The sequence below is a fragment of the Centropristis striata genome, chromosome 5, assembly GCF_030273125.1.
Source record: "Centropristis striata isolate RG_2023a ecotype Rhode Island chromosome 5, C.striata_1.0, whole genome shotgun sequence".
Classification (NCBI taxonomy): Eukaryota; Metazoa; Chordata; class Actinopteri; order Perciformes; family Serranidae; genus Centropristis; species Centropristis striata.
Genome location: NC_081521.1, coordinates 13,023,649 through 13,045,130, shown reverse-complemented (window position 1 = coordinate 13,045,130; position 21,482 = coordinate 13,023,649). Strand labels below are relative to the sequence as shown.

General features: G+C 36.6%; 1 protein-coding gene across 1 annotated transcript in view; it reads left to right on the top strand.

Annotated features, from left to right (window-relative positions):
* The window catches only part of slc6a8 (solute carrier family 6 member 8), a 57,187-nt gene that overhangs the window by 2,312 nt on the left and 33,393 nt on the right, over positions 1–21,482 (top strand). The window contains exons 2-3 of the mRNA XM_059332264.1: positions 15,024–15,155; positions 20,408–20,675. Coding sequence (XP_059188247.1) covers positions 15,024–15,155; positions 20,408–20,675 — 400 coding nt within the window. The remainder of the gene's footprint in view (positions 1–15,023; positions 15,156–20,407; positions 20,676–21,482) is intronic.

Genomic DNA, 21,482 nt, shown 5'->3' with positions numbered 1-21,482 from the left:
AGTGCAAATATTGAGAATTAAATAGGTTATGAATTGTTTCTATATTTAGTTCACAAAAAGCATTTACTGACATTAAATCACAGACAAATCCCTTTATTTTGGCTTCATACTGATTGATGTGTCAAAAAAACCTCCTTCAACTGTTCAACAATATCCATAAAAAACTCCATAATAAATTATATCCATTGATTTACAACTTTGATCAAACCAAATTTAAAAAAAAAAACATAGTTTACTTGTGGTTTTGCAGTCAGACCTGAGGAAGCATTAACTCAGACTTTTTCCACATCACACATCACAATGTGCCAGTTAAACAGAATCACAACACAGACAAAAGAAAAGCTTTAACCTTTAACTTGAGTTTTATCATTTAACTGTTTCTGTGGATCATTGACTCTCAGTCACATGTGGCTTCAAATAAACAAATATTCTGCAGTTTTACTTAACTGAAAATAAAAATCACTCACTTTACAGGAAAAGTTCCTGCATGTATTTTCTTCATTAAAAGCTTCCACAATGAAAAAATACTCATTTTACATTTTTACTGGAGTCAAAGTGGGGCCATAAAAATAAAATAAAAGGAGGAGGAATAAAAAAAAGAATAAATAATAGGGATGAATAAATACAATAAATAATAAATAAATAAGTAGTTAAAAATGTAGAACTGTGAAGAAAAATAAATAAATAAATAAATACATTTGGAAATATAAGGATTGATACATTTAATAATAAATAAGTACATATAATATGTGGAAAAGGAAAAAAAATGCTGAATAACAATGGAAAAATAAGGATAAATAAATAAAATGATAAATAAGTAGATAACATGTGTAAAATGTGAAAAATAAATAAATGGAAATAAGGAACATCCAAAAACATAATTTAATTTTCACATTTATTTGTTAATTTATTTCTGTATATGTATATATTGCATATACATTTCTGTATATTTTTGGTTTTGTATGTCATTGGTTTATTTGTATTACTTTATATATTCATTTTTTTTTATTCCTTTTCTATAGTTATTCTTTTACTGGTACTCCTATGACTCCATACAGAAGTTATCAACCATTATTTTCTGATATTTTATGGGTTAAAAACTAAAAGGAGCAGACAGGAGGAATCCCAGCAGCACGTCCCATCTCTCCTCCTCTTTCCAAACTAAACTTTGTCTTCAGAGACAAACTGCTGACAGACAGAAAGGAAAGAAAAGAAAAAGATTAGTTAGTTCTCACCTGAAAAGGTCTCGTTCACACAGTGAGCCAGTTTGAGCTGGACAGAGGAGAGAAAAGGTCTGAATGTTCACACAGAGAGAGGAGGACAAGGAGAAGGAGGAAGAGAAGGTCAGACTTGTGTTAAATCACAGGAGAAAAGTTCTCACATTTCAGATGCTCGGATCTCCTGGAAACTGTAAAGGTTACCTCCTTCTCTCCATTCTGCTGCTTCACACCTGATTTATCAAACAGCAGCGCAGCCAAACTCAGTGTAAAGGACCAGACTTTATTATCTGTCTGTCCTCAGCTTTGTTGCACACACTTAAATCACATCAAATACCTACACAACTACACTGTAAAAAAAGAAAAGTTGGGTGAACTCAAAATTTCAAGGCAACAAACTTTGATAAAATTTTAAGTTGGACAATTAAACTAAATATTTTAAGTTTTGTTTTTGAGTCTGTTCAAAATTCTGATTTTTGTCAACTTAACTGTAAGTTGTACTAACTTATAATTTTACATTATAAGTTATAATAACTTTTAATCCTACTTCTGATAACTTCTGCAATGTGCTGAATTGGCACGATTGTAACAGCGCTATGAAATGTAAGCTAATGTTGTGACCACAATTTTGAGTTAGCATTGATACGCTAATGGCTACTCCTGTAGCTGTAACAAGCAGCGCCACTAGCATCAGTTAGCCGCTGGCTTCCCCGCATTTCACAACAAAGAAATAAGAGTTAGCAGAACTATTGTCCCTTGTTGTGAACCCCAATTTAAAGCTATAAGTAACAACAACTCACAAACTTGTTTTTGAGCAGACAACTGGCTTCCTTTGTTGTGCTAACTTACATTATTGTCCTAATTGTCAATAATTTGTATTTCCAAGTTTTACCAACTTACATCACTGTTTTAGGCCAAAAAATACAAGTTGGCTTTTTTTGCAGTGTAACTATGGATACATTAAGAAAAAACTGAATTAATCCATGAACTCCATGAATCCATCCAAGAACTTGAAAAGGTAACTTAGTAGAGTTCAGATCTACTGCACAGCATAGCACTGATTAACCAAACTCTATTCAGAAAACAAACATTTTTTATAAGTAGTTTACTTATGGTCTCATATAACTAACTCTTGAAACTCTGACTTTTTACTCTTGAAACTCAGATTTTTTCCTCTCTTTCAATTATTATTATTTTTTTTTAACACTGGGTCATACTGCGGCGACTGACAAAGGTTCAGCAAATAAAATAAAGAAATGAACAGGATATGAATTATGGTATTCACATCAAACACAAAGTGAATATTTCAGTATGATTACATGACTTAAGGCATGAAAATGACATGAATTTGTCAAAACTATTCCATTTAAAGTAGCTACGATGGTTCCAAACATCACTAAAAGTATTCAGATAACATCATACATATACAGTCATTGAAAAAAAATATTAGACCACCCTTTTACTTCAATTTCTTGTCCATTTGTTTGGACACATATAATGATAACCACAAAAATAGCTCATATAAGTTTGATTTAAGATATCTAGACATTTTCCATTGTTTTCTTGATAAAAGCCAAAATCATGAACAAGAAAACCATGGAAAACGCCTCGATATCAGCACTTAAATCAAACTTATATGAGCTATTTTTGTGGTTATCATTATATGTGTACAAACAAATGTACCTTTAGTTGTACCAGGCATTAAATTGATCAATTCATTGAAGAAAACAAGTGTGGTCTGACATTTTTTTCCATGGCTGTATATAGAGCTCTGATGAACCAAACTCCATTCAGAAAACCATCATTTAAAAAGTAGTTTTATTGTGTTCTTGCAGACTGACCTGACAAAGCATGAATTCAGACTTTTTTCCACATCAGCATCATGTTGTGGTTATTTCAGCATCCTTTTGATCCATTTATTGACATTAAATCACAGCTAAATCACTTTGTTTTGACGTCATACTGATGTATTAGTTCTGTACCAGCAGTCATCCAGACACAGTGCAAAAATCGAGAATAAAATAGGTTATAAATTGTTTCTATATTTAGTTCACAAAAGGCACAAGAAATATAAAGATCTGTATATGTAGAGGTCATAATCAGCCAGCTATATTTTATTAAGAAATTATATAAAATTCATCAGCCTTGTTTAAAACACAGTACTGAAGCCCTCCAGGACTCAGTGTGTCCTCACTTCCTGGCCTCTCTGTCTCCGTCATGTCCTCATCGTTTCGTCCTCCATGTCCTTCATCCTCCTCTCCACACACACACACACTCACACACACACACACACACTCACACACACACACACTCACACACACACACACACACACACACACACACAGTCACTCAGATTTATTATCCTGCAGACTGTGTGTGTGTTACTGCTGCAGTCACCCTATCAAGGGCAGGACACACACACACACACACACACACACACACACATGCACACACACACACACACACACACACACACACACACTGACTCTGCTCCACTGATTATAAAATGACCTGCAGCTCAGTGTTCATCTTTCAGAGATCAGCGAGCAGCTACACTATAATACAGTGTGTGTGTGGGTGTGTGTGTGTGTGTGTGTGTGGGTGTGTGTGTGTGTGTGTGTGTGTGTGGGTGTGTGTGTATATCTTTCTGTCTCTGTGAGGACCGGCTCTGGTACATTCAGTCCTTCATCAGGGTGTCTGAGGGTTCAGAGTTGGGGTGAAGGTGAGGGGTCGGTGTCAGCAGCAGTAATTAAATTAGAGCCTTGAAATGAAGTCGTGTTGACCGTGTTTTAGATGAGCCATGTATAATCGTGACCCTCTTGATGTTTTCACAACCTGGGAAGTGGAAAATATCTGAAAGCTCTGAGTTCACAAGTTGTGACGTACATGCTGATGTTTCCAGAAAATGGCATTTTTTTCATTGCCATTTTAGTCAAATAGAGATTTTTTTGTCATTTTAGAATAGGCTCTGTCATGTTAGGAGAATTATGTTAATATTCCCTGCAGCCTTTTGCATTTCCTGCATTAATTGATATGTTTTCTCTTGCTTGCTAAACTGTTGGCCAGACATGTTGCTTGAAAGCCGAACATCATGTTTACACAACTTCCTGTCATATTGATGAGTTCATATATATTCATCAATACTAGTTCAAATTGTGTCACATTGCGGGGCAGGAGGGATATGACGTGGATGGCTCTAACAAACGGCGGCCTTTCACCCAGGAGAACAGGGGTCATGTCCCATTTAAAAACAAAAGTAAACCGCTTTTACGCAACTTCCGTTTTCCATGTAACTTCCATAGCTTGCGGTTTGTGAATCATGTTTTCTTACTTCATCTTTTCTTTTTTTTGGCTCATCTCACCCTCATAACTACTTCAAACACACATTTATTTACTGTTTAAACTGTCTTTTATAACAACTTACCGGGAAGTTTTTTGCCCTAAACCTAGGTCAGTGTTTTTGTAGCCTAAATTCATAGAAACTGCAGCCTTTTTACTGCTAACCTTATGATTATGCATAATGACATGTGTGCTTCGTTTTGTTCTCTGAGCTGTGAAACAATCTTATGGGTCATTTTGAGAAACGCCCATATGTGTCGTGACCACTCAAAGCACTTTACACTACAGACTGCGCTCATTCACCCATTCACACACACATTCATACTGGGGGCAGAGGCTACCCTAAACGGTGCCACCTGCCACCATTGGGAATTCATTCATATGAACGCAGCATCGGGAGCCATTTGGGGTTCAATATCATGCCCAAGGATACTTTGACATGTAGGCTGCCATGGTCAGGGATCGAACCACCGACCTTCTGATCAGTGGGTGACCACTCTACCAACTGAGCCACAGCCGCCTCCATTGTATTGTTGTATTGACATTAGAGATAGGGGCCGATATTTGCGTTTTTTACTTGTATCTGCATTGGCCGATACGTGCGTGCGTTCGCCGATCAATTAGCCCATTTCACTGAGCCAACACCAGACAAGGCTCGGTGCAAAATCTGCCATTCTCTGGTGAGCTGCTGCTGATACCGGAAAAAAGAAAAACACATCAAATATGTGGATCATATGAGGCGCCACCACCTCCAGGCCTAGAGCAACATACACATTGTTTGCTATCCAACTGTTAATATGTTTTGCTTGTTTTGTTAATAAATGTTTATTTTTTTTTGTTTAAATTGAGACTTGTGTAACATCTGTTATCATTGTGTCATTTTTATCATGTAAATGGAGGGAGGAAAGGCAATATCTGCTTCAAGAATCTGCCCCGAAAAAATCGGCAGCACATATCGGGTTAAGACTGATGTCAAAATAATAAATGATAATATAATATCGGCATCCCCCTTAAAAAACCCGTATCAGTCGACCACTAATTGACATTGGTTGGTGATCTTGTGGGGATGTTTGTTTCTCCTCTGAGTCTGAACAGGAGCTGGTGTACATCGACAGTAAAACACCATGCAGCATAAATGACAGCAAACACAACACTGAGCTGAAATTAAATGAGTGCACATATATAAAGTAAATAACATAAATAAACAGTCTTGTGTTTGATGTTCCTGCTCTTATGGAGCTCAGCAGAGGGGAGGTGAGAGATGGTGGCTAAACTCGTTCAACATGTATGATCTGGTTCGTATTATTTCCTATGAAAACTTTCTCAGCGTGATTCAGATGGTATTCCACGAAATGTAACATGAGCCCTATGTTGACACATGAACACCACTGTTGTTCCCTACATCACATTTTTTAACCTGTTATTAATCCTTTAAAATGGTTAGCCTTAGGCACAAAAACTACTATCCAAGAAAAAAAGAAGTGGGTTCGGGTTAAAAGAACAACAACCACTACTTCTGTACATTCTGTCACTTCACCATACCATGTATATGGTTGTCTGTCTCTATGTGTCAGTCCTGTGATAGTCCAGAGACCTGTCCAGATGGATCCCGTTCTTTGGTCCACACCAGATCATTCACACTAGCAAAAACCAAACAAACTATCCGACAAAATATACCAGAGTGCGTTTCAAGGCAACCAAACTTCTCAGGTGTGAATGCCCCCAAGGAAACAAGCTGATAAAACATTAGCAGAAGCATGTAACACAACTCCTCCAGGATGTCCTGCATCTGCTGAACAGCATCGGAAAAATACCGATTGCGGTTGTTAAAGTCATTATTGTGGTCCCCAAAGGTCCTTGAGGAGGTTCCAGGGTTTGTTATTGATTGATCTTATCAGCTATTCCTTAGCCGTCAGTCTGACCCTCTTGTTGGTTGGTTCAGGTGTTCATGCTTGCCTGCATGTCTCCACGGTAACGACCCTTTGCTCTGGGTCAGAGGTCGGGGGTCGGGTACAGTTTCATGGTCGCTGTGTGTGTGAATGATGACAGGCTGCCAAGTGTGACATCATCATCCCTCTCACCACGTGGACGCCAGATTAACAGGAGTGGCCTGTAAGCTTTTAATCCTGTTGGCAGACCTCGCTGCTCCTCCTTTCCTCTCCTGCTTTCCTCTCCCCTCTGGGGCTCTGCAGGTCCCAGATCAGGTAACCCAGGTCCATGTGGATGTTCCAGAGGTTTTTGAGGAGGTTCCTCGGGGCCTTGACACAATTTCCAGATGTTCTAGGGCTCTAGTAAGAATTCTCTGATCAGGATTTTTAGGGCTGATCACAGATGTCGGGGGTTATTTGAAGCCTTGCGTTTAACTGTTGCGTTATTAATTTATTGGCAATGTTATTGTTATTATTGGCCAAGTTGAAATTCTTTCTTCCTTTGTGTTATTTGATCATGGCTCCTCTGATCAGCCTCCATAGAGATCACAGATCAAACTGTTTAGAGGGAATATGAGCCGATAACAATCAGTGGTCTATCAACCGGAGCACCCTTAGGTCTTAGGGATCTTTGAATGGGTTCAATGGGTCCTTGAGGAAGTTTCATATATTCCAGGCATTCTTGAGATAGCTGAATAGTTGAATCCTTAAGGGGTTTCCAAGGGTCCTGAAGTTCCAAGCGAGTTGAAAAGGTCCTGGAACCCCTAAGTTCCCAAGAAGGTTCAGTGTAGCCTTGATGCTCTGTAAGATGTTCCAGGTGTGTTTTCTTTTTATTTCCAAGGGTTTCCGTGAAGCTACCAGAGATTCTTGAAGGTGGAAGAGGTTAGATTGGTCCAGTATTAAGTGGTCATTGAAGAGTTTCAAATTATCCTATAGGACTTAAAAAAGTCATGGAACCCCTAAAGAGTATTGTCTATTGGTCCCCGAGAATGTCCCATTGGGTCAAGACCTTCAGAGGATACTGAGGAGGTTCCAGTGGTCTTTAAAGAGGTCTCTGGCATCCTACAGAAGATTCTTGAAGTTGTTCCAGGTGTGCTTTGCTGGATTTCTAGGGTTTTTTCAAGAAGGTACCAGAGATCCTTGATGGAGGGAGGTGGTTGACTGGTCCTTGAAGGAGTTTTAGTGGTTGTGAAATAATTTTCAAGGGAAGATGTTCTCTGTGTGTTTGTAGAGGTCCCTGGCATCCTTCAAAAGGTTCGTTGATGTCCTGGGAGATGGTCCAGGTGTGTCTTATTGGATTTTTCAAGGGTTTCTAAGAATGTTCCAGAGAGTTCCACTGGTTTTTGAAGCACTTCGAAGGGTTATTTATGGTGAACAGAAGTCATGGAAGACATTACAGAGAATAAAAAAGTTACAGAGGACCCAGAGTAGCCTCTATAGGGCTTTGACAAGTGTGGATCCATGGGTCCTTGAGACAGTTCCAGAAGTTCTGGACGATCTTTCGGGTTTACTTTGTTGGATTTCTTAAGATGTTACACAGGATTTAAAAGTTTTATTGGTCCTTGAAGAGCCTTTAAAGTGAATGATGTAGTGTGGAGGTTCAGTCCAGTCAGACTGATCAAAGTGAGTTCTGCTTTTGGTGTCAGAGTGAAACTGAAGCTCAGAGACTCAAAAGGTCACTGCAGGAAGGGTCAGAGGTTGTTTAATAGAATCAGCTCTCTGTGGTTATTAAACATGGTGGTCATTTTATCTATCAGTGTTTATGTTTCACTCAGAGTAAACTGTGCGGTCAGTAATCGATGTGGTGTTTGTTGACCCGGGTCACTCTGGCTGTCCTGACCATCACCAGAGTTATGTGACTGCAGACACACACAACAAACTCAGCAGAGTTTTTTTTATTTTTTTCATTTGAGCGGCTCCTTTATTTGAACTAAAGGCGGCTCAGTCAGAACAGGAAGAGACAAAACACAAGATTATTTACTCTCTGAGTCAAATGAGGCTGCACATCAGATATCACATGTTTGTACCAAAGAAAAGGCAGAGCTATATCCAGTTCAGGTTCTCAGTGAATCACTGCATCAAAGGAACAATTTGTGAACAGCAGCAACGACCTGAACTTAATAAAAGCGCAAAATACCAGCAAGAGAAATTACTAGATACATTTCTCATATATCAGTGGTGGAATGTTACCAAGTACATTTACTCAAGTACTGTACTTAAGTACAGTGTTGAGGTACTTTACTTGAGTATTTCCATTTTGTGTAACTTAATGCTTTTACTCTGTTTATTCTAATTTAAAGCACATTACAGTATATTAAGATGTTAAAATTACCTTGACGATAGTAAAAAGCTGCTTCCATAAATGCATTAATAAGAACAATCCAATTGTGTATTTGGAATATATAAAAAAATCGACATAACAAGTACTTTGACTTTTGATACTTTAAGTACATTTTTAATACGCTTGTATTTTTCCTTCACTGAGTTTTCAATGCAGGACTTTTGATCCACATTTGACACAGTGAAGACACAAAGGTTAGCTCACACAAGTTCAGTCAGTTTACAGATTTATGTATCCCAGTTTATTATTGTTTATTATCATCTGATCTGAACCCGGATTACACTTCAAGCATAAAATGATAACACTGATATTCACATCATAATTAATCTGTCTGATGAGTTGGCAGACTGAGTGACTTTTGGTTCAAAGTTTTATAGCTCATACAATGTCTGACGAAGATAATAATGAATAATAAATTAATAAAGTAGTCAGGGGTTGCTGTGACATGGCTTAGAGTTGCAGAGTCATGTTTAACTCAGGTGTATTTAGGTATGTGGGCCAGAGGAAGCTGAACGCTGCTAAGCTACGTTAACGTTTGGCAGGAAGTGTTTGGCTTCAGTCAGAGAGGATCCTGGCAGCCAGACAGAGAGACAAACACTCCATGTGTCTGTGTTGGTGTTTGATATTGATTTTTCAGGTTAGGAAACAAAATAATACCCTGCTTAATGTGCTGCTTTTTTCTGTTTTATTTCATTTTAAACTGAAGATCTTCACGTTTCAAACAAACTGGGCATCCCCAAAAACTTATGATTGATATTTTTTTGTATTTTTATGACATTTTAGATCAGGGAAACTATCTATATCTTTTTGTGAGACAGAAGTGTAGAGGTGGGACAAGTGGTTCAAAGGTTGCAAACAAACTCCCACTATCTTACTTAAAATACACATAGCTGCAACGTTTCACTGCTTCATCAAGCTATGATGGTCCACCACCAACTTAGACAGTCTAACAAATTGTCATTTTGATTATATAAAAAAAGCTGAAAGTTATTTTTTCTTCAGAACAAGTTGTAAAAAAAACCCAAAAAACTTAATATAAAAGTGTAGGGACAAAAACTTTCAAAAGTTTGGTTAATTTTCATCTGTTCATGAGTTCATGAGTTCTTTACCATAAATCACACGTGTAGCTGTTTATAAAACAGTGTGTGCGTGTGTGTGTGTGTGTGTGTGTGTGATGAATAAATCTTTGGATCTTAATTAAAGCTGTTTGGACGGCGCTGATCCTGAGTCAGCTGGCAGTAGCTCAGATGGACACGAGCCGAATATGTTACCTACAGATCAGGACACAAACTGGGCTCAACCCCAAGAAAGAAAAGGGTTCATTTCAGTTGTGTTACGTTCTTCAACCTACATAGACCCATGTTAGTCTTTATTAGAGGGACAGAGGATAAGATGTCACATAGAAGTGGTGTTCTAGTCTTACATCTGTAATACACATTGTGTTTAGATTGGCATCCTATTCAAATGTTGAAGATTTAGAGTGTGCATGTTTATAACATGATGTAATCAATATCAATATGAAGGCCATTTCCATGCTCAATTATGTCTCATAAGTTGTTGCAGCAATTTTTGGGTTGAATTCAACAGTTAGCGTTCTCCAGCTGTACACAGCTTGGATTCATTTGTATGTTAATGTAGCAAAAATGCATATTCAATAACAGAAAAAGTTGTGCACTACAGTATAGTTTTTTTACTCTTGCATGATTTGTGATGTCTTATTAGTCGACCGTGGACAGAACCTGATCATAAGAATCAGAAGGATCATCTCTATGTTCCTCTGGTCCTGTAGTAGGGTTAGGGTTAGTCTGTAGGCCTACAAAGGCCTATTTGCCATGGAATTTGGCAGTAATGGTGGAAGAAGTAACAGACCGGAACATAGGACCCTAACTATGTTACAAGTTGAGTTATTAACAACTTAACAGGAAATGCCTGTCAATTAAAAACGGACTATTGTGTTGGATTCATTCAAAATTCTCTTGATTTAGAATTACATACACATAAAGATTATATTTAATGTGATCAAAATAAGTAGATTCTATCTCAAACATTTTATATTAAAGTTACTTAAACAACTGCCTCAAAATCAAGGATGCATTTATATTTAATACATTTTAACAAATATATTAAGTAAAATGAAATGACTACAGAATAATTTATTACAGTGTATAAAGAGAGGAACATAGGACCTGGGGAACATAGACACGCTCCCGAATCAGACAGTTTAGCAGAAACGATGATGGTATTGCTAAAATTTGATCGACTCCCCTCCCTGGTACTGATGATGATGATGATGATGATGATGATGATGATGATGATGATGGCGTTGAAGCTCGTGCTCTGTCATCAGCCTGTCAGTACTTAGCCCAGTGACTTAGCCCGGATTAGCCAGCTTAGCTAGCTAACTGCAGCGCTGCAGCTTAGAGCGCTAACTGAAGCTCCAGAAGTTATTCTGGTCCAGGTAGCTTCTCGCTATCAGCCCCGAACACGACACCAAACAGCCCTGATTCACCTGATTCACTGTGTTTGTCTGGGTTTTTTTTTTTTTTTTTTGCTCCCTGTTCGAACATGTTAATTATCTGTCTTTGTTCTTTTAAACAGAGAGAAAGAAAACTCTGAAGGCAAAGAAGATAAGACTTTATTTATCCCATAGTGGGGAAATTCAGTCATCACAGCAGTTTAAGATACAGAAGTTACAAAATATTTATATAAAAAAAAAAACATCAGATACATACATGGTTGCTATTGAGCAATATTGTTAATATTGCAGTGGGGTTTTTCCAGAGAGCAATTTGGTATTGCATAGATATTGATGAAAAATAGATTGTTGCATGGGGCAATTAATAAAAAATATATATGTAGATATACATGAAGGAATTTTGTGAAGTGACATGGTGATGTGACAAGTGATATAAGGAGTTATTCATGTTAGATATGTTTTCTTCACTCCTTCTTGTTCCTAAAACTCTGAACTGAACTGAGAAAGACACCTTTTTAAGTTTCTTGAAACAATATGCTGCAGAATGAATTAAAACTTAAAGAATACACACCCCTAAATGCTTTCAAATCCAAAAAGAAACAACCAGAGGCTGATTATTTAAGATGTAAATGCTTTTAAGTAAAGTTTACTGATATACATTCTTGATCTCTCTGTTGAAACATGAGCTCTGTACGTGAGCTTTTTTTTAGCTTCTTTTAATTTTGCATTTGGATTTTTGTTTGTGTTTTTTTATTTCAGGTTGCATTAAATGTAAATATTTGCCACATAAAATCAGTTGAAAAGGAAACAATCTGGTGTGTTTGGAAACGTTTGCATGCATACGAGAAAATAGATTTTAAAATATGTGTTTTTGAATCAAACATGAGTGTGTGTTCAGCTGACTGTGATGAGGCCATAGTACTCTGTAATCCCATCAACACTGAGTTACTGACGAGCTAACAGCATTACACCACTTAGCCCTGAGTGTGTGTGTGTGTGTGTGTGTGTGTGTGTGTGTATGAAGGGGATTGTTATTGACCCCCTCCAAACCCCTCGTCTCTCTCTCTCTCTCTCTCTCTCTCTCTCTCTCTCTGCAGTCATGACTCACCAGCTGCTGCTGTTTTAATGCTAAGCTCGATAGCCTAACACCACAGAACAGTGTGTAGCAGCAGGCTAATGCTAATGCTAACCGCCGTCATCAGTGATGCTGTCGTCATTCATCAGCAGCCCGGCACGAGCTGTGTGTGTGTGTGCGTGCGTGTGTGTACGTGTGTGTGTGTGTGTGTGAAGCACCAGTCCTGTCTCTATGTCTGCACCAAACTCCATTCTCAAATCTAACACTTTAAAGAGTCTTTAAATATTTAACGTACTCTGTGACTTTCCCAGTTTTTCTGTAACTTTTTGAAAGCCACATGAACCGCTATTCACATCGGCACATATAAGATCCACCACAAAGACGCCACGTTCAGATCCGAAGGTCACACAATAACACAAACTAACTAACAGATGGAGGCAGCTGTAGACCAGCAACTCCTGTATTCTGTCAGCTAAAATGATTGATTTTGTTAAGAGAGCATAGATAACAGCTTCAGGTCCCGTCAGAAAGAGCTGTCTGACGGCACGGTAATGAGGAGAAACACTTTAAATTGACTGATTGATTTTTGTAGGTGTCTTAAGTAACACATGCATAAAAAGAAGTTGTGATTTATGATTTATAAATATCTTTGAAGCCCTCTGAACCCCAGCAAGAAGCTTCAGGGTGTTTTTTTATTTTTTTTATTATTTTTTTTACATTTTACTCACTGTGGCCCTGGTTTTCACTGCAATATATTTATATACTGTATATAAAATCTATAAATCCTGTAGCTCCATGGAATCAGCACAATCAGCATTTCCAGTCCTCTCCTCTCTGCTCTGTGTAAACAGCCTCTCCTGTCCTCTCCTCGCTGCTCTGTGTAAACAGCCTCTCCTGTCCTCTCCTCTCAGCTCTGTGTAAACAGATTTTCAGTGAATATTTGTCACGTGACCGTTCGTCTCAGCAAAATAAATCCTGGCTTCACAGTGTCTCCGAGGAGCAGAATTTAATGTTTTTAACAGAATGTTGTTGATTTTTCGACATGTTTTAATTTAATGAAGTGATTTTGACAGAAATGTCACAATTGTATGCTACATTTTGTTTACTTTTTCAAACGGAAACTTTCGTAACTATGATCCATTCAAGGACTGTGGGAAAGTTTCTTTTTTTCGTTTTTACATTTGTTTTTGTACAAATTCTCTCCTCATGTTTTTTAGATGAGACCTGTTGTGAACCGGGTCCTAAATGTTTGTCATTTTAAAACCAGAAGGTCCAACAACAAGCTTTGACCGACACACGTCTAACGTCCCACCGCCTCGTTTAGTTTGTGCTAATATGTGGCCTTCAGATGTGAGCTGACTCAGCAGCTCTGTGTGAACAGCTGAGGGGCGTTTCCTTCTCAAGAACACAGAAAATAGCCTTTAAAAGAATGTTTATACTCTGGTGTTATGTACGTGTTGGTGATTGTAACAGAATGAGACTCTTCTTCTGTAACAGCAGCTGCTGTTATGTAACTCCTCACTAACCCCCGGTCCTCCCAGTATCACTCCAGTCTGATTCCATTCATACCAGTTTCCTGTTGGCACTGTGACCCAGTTACCCCCCGCTATGTGTGTGTTTGTGTGTGTGTGTGTGTGTGTGTGTGTGTGTGTGCATGTCACACCAATTAAAATACCAACAAGTGAAAGAGGGAGAGAGCATTCCTAATTGTTCATTCATGAAGGAGAAGCGTATTCATTTATTCAATCGTTCATTCGTCAGACGGTTTATCATAAACATCAGCAGTAAATGTAACCGAGCTGTGAATCATTTCTGATTTGTTATGTTTCAATCAATTTCAAAACTTTCTAATTTTAATTCTGTTTGCAATATATATAATGATAAAATAATCCATCTATCCCTCAAAGATCACTGAGACCTCTGAACAGAGTAGTTTTAATTAATTTTAATTTTATTTCATTATAAATAAATGAATGTATTTATTTTTGCTTGTAGTTTTTTTTTTTTTTTTTAATGTTTTTTTTTACATTTGAAATTTTATCAATTTATGGGTTTTTCCTTTTAATTATTGCCTTTTTGCATCTTCCCCATAAATGTATTTATAAATTATTTTTTTTGCATAAATTTGTCTTAAATTTATTTTGAAATAATTTTATTCATTTTTAAATGTAATTATATACGATTATAATTTATAGAGACTTTTATATCAACATTCTACACATTTATAAAAAATATAAAAAAAAAACTGTTTATTTTAAATTATTGTAATGATACAGTCGTTGACTTATTTTTACTTTGACAAAGAGGGAGAATGTCTCCTCTTTTATTCACTCGTTCACTCGTTGACTGTTCTGACAAAGACATGATTAAATATGAATAACGAGAGAAAGAAAGGAGGTGAAGTGAGGTTGTGAGAGGACAGAGGAGAAAGAAAGATGAAGGGTTTAACGTTCACTTCCTGTTCAGTTACATAAATCTGCTGAAATAAACATGAGACCCAAATTATAACCAGAGTCGCTCTGACTTATTAAAGACACCCAGCGTTAAAGGAGCAGTCCGCTTTATTTCTATACTACTTCACTTTATTCTCTACACACAGTGACTTTATAAAAACAGAGTGTAAACAGCCTTTATTGTCGTCCTGCAGGTGTCTTCCTCATCCCGTACCTGCTCATCGTGTTCGTCGGAGGAATCCCGATCTTCTTCCTGGAGATCGCTCTGGGACAGTTCATGAAGGCGGGAAGCATCAACGTGTGGAACATCGCACCGCTTTTTAAAGGTGCAGTACGCCACAAAAAAACACCCTCACAACTCTCTGTCTGTTAGCGTCTTTCACTCTGTTTACACTTAGGATGAGCCCATTAAGAAAATGTTTCTGAAAGTAGATTCAAAGTTTCTTCTCTCCCTCTACACTCTGGCGATGATGTCACACACTGTGGCATGAACATTCCGTGCAATACACACCCATTATAACTTCAGAATTTCTCCAAAAATGATCATGGTCATTGAACAGGGATTGATAAAAAACTATACGACCTATCGAAACGTGGATTACGTAATACACCGATACACAAGACTTGTGTCTCATGTTTAAAGTTTAAATGGAGTCTCTAGGTGAAATTATGCCGGAGAAGTAGACGTTTAAAAATCTCCAATTATTGTTCTTTTTCACTTATTTTTTTGTCGGCCGTCCCATTCATTTCAATGCAAAATTTTGGGCAGTAGATAGAAGTTTTTTTACTGAAGGAAATTGGGATATCTACTTTTATCATTTCATAAATCAGAAAATATGTCATGTTTTTAGAATCAAAATGTAATATAAATCAGGGTATGAATGATATATAGACTAGGGTTGTCAAAAGTATCGATACTCAAAAAAGTATCGATACTAAAACGTTGTATCCGGGTACGATACTCATTTTCAAAAGTATCAATGAAAAGTGTTATTTTCTTGTGAAATCCCAGAATGAAGCAGAGAAAAGTCGACTTATCAAGCTTGCCTAATATTTTGCACAGCATACAAAATATTGTTCTGATTGTTATTGTTTATTGTATTTATTTTTTGCACTACCTTAGACCTGAAGCTTGTTATCATAGTTGCAGTTTCTTTTTGCACAACTGTTTTTTATTATAAATATTTAACCTGTGGTTCTGTTCATTTTTACATGTTGCATTTTTCTTGTTAGTAAAAATATTTCTGTTAAATTTTGGGGTCTTTGTTTTTATCCTTGTGGTATCGAAAATGGTATCGAGTTGAAAATCTTAGTATGGTGACAACCCTAATATAGACAAGCCCCCCTGTAAAAACCTTCAGAATATAGTTAGGAATAAAACTGCTGAGTTTGGTGTATGGAAGTGGAGCTGAAGAAGAAAAAACTTATTTAGAGAAAATGGCCTTAAAGTTTTTATACATTCAGAATGGAAATAACTATTTAAACACTAAATATTAAATCTAATCAACACCTACAGATATATAGTACATCTAAAGTGCAGGTTAGTGGGAGTTTTCTAACTAACACATTTTATTGAATGAAAAATGTCGTTGACCCTCTTTTGGATGCAGTAAGCCAGTTTGAGTCAACACGTCAGTCTGCAAACACTTTTTCAGCTCTGTGTTGAAGTTTATCTGCAGCTGATAATCTGAGATTTGTAGCTGACATGCCTGCAGACACGTACACACACGCACGTACACACACACACACACACACACACACACACACACACACACACACACTATCTCTGTTAGCTTTACACACAGCAACTATCAGATGTTTGATCTCTACAGGTGACCACATGACTCTTAATTATTAGCTTAGTTTACTACGTAGACATTCTTCTGACCTTTAAATAGTCTGACACGGAGAAGAAGGGACACCACCAACAGTCAACACACACACATCATTTACATGTGATTTACCTGCTTTCTGAGATAAAGGTGCACAGTTTCCCCTGAAGTGAGGCGTGCACAGAAGGGCCTTGGACAATTGGAGGGAAGATCAGAGGAAATGTCTTGAGTAAATACGGAAAAACTGCTCTGATACAAACTGAGAGAGAATAAGAACAAAACAGAGAATCATGGACACTGTTAGAAATAAGTCATAATCACAATTGTAAGACTTAGACTTTCATACTATCCAAATAGGTTGCTTCACCTCATGGGAGCATGACAGTGCAGCCCATTCTCTTGAATCTGCGTACAAATAACACGACTCTAGACCTTCATATAATGTGTAATGCATACGCCTAAGTCCAATTTTGCGTGCATATTATACGCCAATCAAAAACAAACAAAAACAAAAGTAAACCATGTGATTCACTTCACAACATCACTTAACTTCCTGCATCACAGGTTTTTTTTAAACACACTTTATTGTTTTTAAACATATTAACAATAGGAAACATAGAAACAGACAGCACATGCTATACAAAGTTAGGTGAAAGGTGAAAATAATCAGAATGACCAAGACAATGATAATGACATTAAAAAAAAATACAGTTCTAGTTTGTCTCCAGTCGGCAGTATGTACTCATGAGTTCCAGTTAGAGAACCATCTGTCCATCAACAGCAGATATTTCAGATCTGCAGGTTTATGATCTAGGAATAGTCCAAACTCTGAAGAACAACTCGTCTCCTTACTCTTTACTTGTAACCTTTCATGAGGATATCAAAGATCTCCCTGTACCAAAGAGTGTCACTAGGTGGAAGGGTTTAGATCCGTTTTTTTAATATACACTTTAGAGCAACTAGAAGGAGTTTATCAAGGAGCTTATGATGTGACGCAGTGAGAGTTAAGTCCCTAGAGGGAAACCCCAGGGTCTCTCTTCATTTTTATTTTAAATATCCCACTGACTACCTTTGAAATACGTGTCCAAAATCTGGAAATTAGTTTACATTCCCAAGAGTAATGGAAATACGTCCCCCTTTCTAAGTTGCGCCTGGTACACAGAGGAGATATGGAGTGGTCAACTTTGTTTAAAATATCAGGAGTAATATGCAGCCTGTGAAGTATCTGCATCATATGTGACTATGTCATTTCTGCCATTTCCATCATTTATTTACTTTTTAAACTGTCTTTTATAACGCCTAACCAGGAGCTTTTTGCCCTAACCTTAGAGAAGTGGGTTTATAGCATAAATTAAACCAAACTGTCTTTACAACAGTGAACCTTATGATGTCCTGCAACTGTAAGGCTCGCTGTTTTCAGGAACACTTCTGTGCATTTCATATGCACGCAAAATAGGATTTTTTGGAGAGTATGCATAGCACATAAAGTGTGATGTTATGTTATTTGTTTGCAGATTGGTGAGACTGGGTTGGACAGTCTGTAGGCCTCGGTAGCTGCAGGGAAAATATTCAATAAGAAAAGCTGATAACAATAGAATAAATTGATATGACAATTTTGAATACCTGAGAGCCTTACTGCATTATATTCTATTCCATTTCCATATTTTGAGTCATTGTGTCTTCTCAGAACAATCTCCTTCTCTCTTTCTCTCTTTAAAAAAAATCATGTTAGTCAGTTTATACATTCTTTTTTTTCCAGTTGAGGAACGTTGCTAAATTAAGATCTGTGGTTTCTAAAGTTGAGATAAATGATGATGAATATTCATGCTTTTATTTCTTCTCATTCACATTATTATAATGCTCTTGCCTCTTTGAAAATAATTGTGTGCAAACGGTTCAAAATGCATCGGCTCAAGTTTTAACATATCACACTTATTATTATTAATATTTTATCAACACTTCACTGGCTTCCTATTAGATTTCATATTCATTTTAAAATACTGCTACTAACTTTTAGAGCTTTTTATCGCTGACCCCCAGCCTTATTTTATATACTTTTTTTATATGATTATAATTCTTTATTAAAACAGCTTTTGGATCATCTGAACGGAAATAACATGTCCTTTATGGAAGCAAATATATAACAAATATTTTCATTTATTTAAACACCACAGAACTTATTGCATTGAAATATTTTACTTTGAAAACCACACATCTGAATGTATTTGTTCTAAGTTAATGTCTTTAAAATTGAATATGACATTCTTAAATGTAAATGCAATGCAAATATGGTTTCAGAATAAAACAAAATATACATTCAGGTTGCTGAAACTTGATTAATTTGATTATTTCTGGGACCAGTGATTATCTGGCCAATCAAAATGATTTCATGTTTCATGTCAAGGACATTTCAAACAATAATGCACTCATATATTTTTTGATTGGCTGCTGATATTTAAAGAGCCTAACATGAAAAAACTTCATTCGTCCCATTTGACTTCACTTTACCCTCATCTAGTTTAATGTAGTTATAATACTGTGCAGACGTATCGTGTGGTTGTACGAACATCTTTCTGAAAATTACCTGAAAACTCTCTGTTGTTATTGTCAGAGTCAGCTGACTTGTTCTGTACGTGTACTTGTCATTCAAGGACAAACTTTAATTGCGTGAACGCAGCGTGTTGCTTCTGATAAGGCGGCTCGTCTCTGAAGGTGTGAAGGAGTTCAGCTGTTAATATAGTTCATAAACTCATAAATGTTCATTGACAATAAGATAGTAGGACAGCTTGACCTCGGCTCCCTGCTTCCTGATTTCTGTCTTGTGTGATATAATAACGGCTCACAGTTGATTAACTAGTCAACACATCTGTCAGGTTCTTAATACACTTTCTCAGGAGTCTCAAATAACTTTACACAAAACAAATTGACAGCAGTAAATATGATAATGTGAAAAATAATAAAACAATTTTAATTTGTTTTGATATGATATTCTTACTGAAAAATCGACTCAGATTGTTTCAACCAATGATACGATCGTGGTAATCGTTTCAATTTCATCTTAAATTTCAGTTTTGTGTTTGTAATTTACTGTGAAAGTGTGTTGTGTTTTATGCTAAGAGATGTTGATCAGCAGAGAGCTACACATGTTTAAATGATATCTGCATAATCGAAGCTGCTGCGTCTCAAAACAGTAAAGACACTCTGAGGAGTTCCACAGGGATCAAGTCTAGGCCCCCTTTTGTTCACCTTTCATGCGCTACCCCTCAAATACATCATAAACTACTTTTTATTATGCAGAGAGCTATTTATTTTACTGAATACAAATGAAAATAATTACTAATTAAATGACTAATTTATTAAATCATATACTGTTAAATGTACCAAAGATGATGTTTTTTTTTAAAATGTAGGCATTATTTCATTGATAAAATGTGACATAAGTTGATATTTCTGTTTCAATTTGCTTCTTTATTTACTGACATTTATATTTGTTCCACTAATTATTTATTTATGTCTTTAGTTTCTTTAGTTTCTTATTTCATTTTAGTTTGTTGTGCTAACTTACATTATTGCCCTAAATGTCAGTAATTTATATTTCCAAGTTTTACCAACTTAAATTACTGTTTTAGGCCAAAAAATATAAGTTGGCTTTTTTGCATTGTTCTTGTTGGATGTTATAAAGTTTGTGCTGCCTGTTTTGTTTGTGACTCCTGATCTCACGTTGTCTTCTTCCTCGTCTCTGTCAGGTCTGGGCTACGCCTCCATGGTGATTGTGTTTTTCTGTAACACGTACTACATCATGGTGCTGGCCTGGGGCTTCTATTATCTGATCAAGTCCTTTAACTCCACCCTGCCATGGTCCACCTGCGACAATGAATGGAACACGCCCAGCTGCATCGAGATCTTCCGCCACCAGGACTGCAAGAACGGCAGCCTCGCCAACTCCACCCTCATCGGCAACATGACCTGCGCCGAGCTCGCCAACGCTCGGTCGCCCATCATCGAGTTCTGGGAGTGAGTACTGCTCTAATTAAATTAACAATTTAACTTATTATATTGTTAGCATTTTCCGCCTATTACCCCAAACTAAGAGCAAATACAGTCATGGAAAAAATGATTAGACTACCCTTGTTTTTCCATGTTTTTCTTGATAATAACCAAAATCATTATCAATAAAACCATGGAAAATGTCTAGATATTAGCTCTTAAATTAAACTCTTATGAGCTATTTTTGTTGTTGTCATTATATTTGTCCAAACAAATGTATCTTTAGTTGTACCAGCTATTAAAATGAACAAGAAAATGAAGAAAACAGGGGTGGTGTAATATTTTTTTCCATGACTGTATATTGACACTGCACCACCCAAAAACGTTATAATTAAAGAAAAGGACATTTTTTGATAAAAATGTATTATTGCAGATCAAAAACCCTTCCAAACAAACTTCCAAAAATAATTCAAAAGGTTTTGTTTGCAAATCTAAAAGTTTTGCTGGAAACATCCACTGTTAGTTCATCAGGTTCATCGATACAATAAAATGTGTTTGATGCAAGAAAAGATTTAAATCAGCAGTAATAATGATAAGATATTTAGTCATATAAACAATAAAATAAAACACGATAAGGTGCCAATAAACATAAAAAAGAGGTCAGAACAAAGATAAAAACATGATAGAAGCCACGTATATTTTTAATCACAAACTTATTTTACTTCCAATAAAAAAATAACTATGCTTTTTGCAGCTAAAGGGATCTAAAGTGAGAACAATGCCTTATTATTTGTTAATTAATGGTTATTACAAGGACCTTAATATAAAGCATTA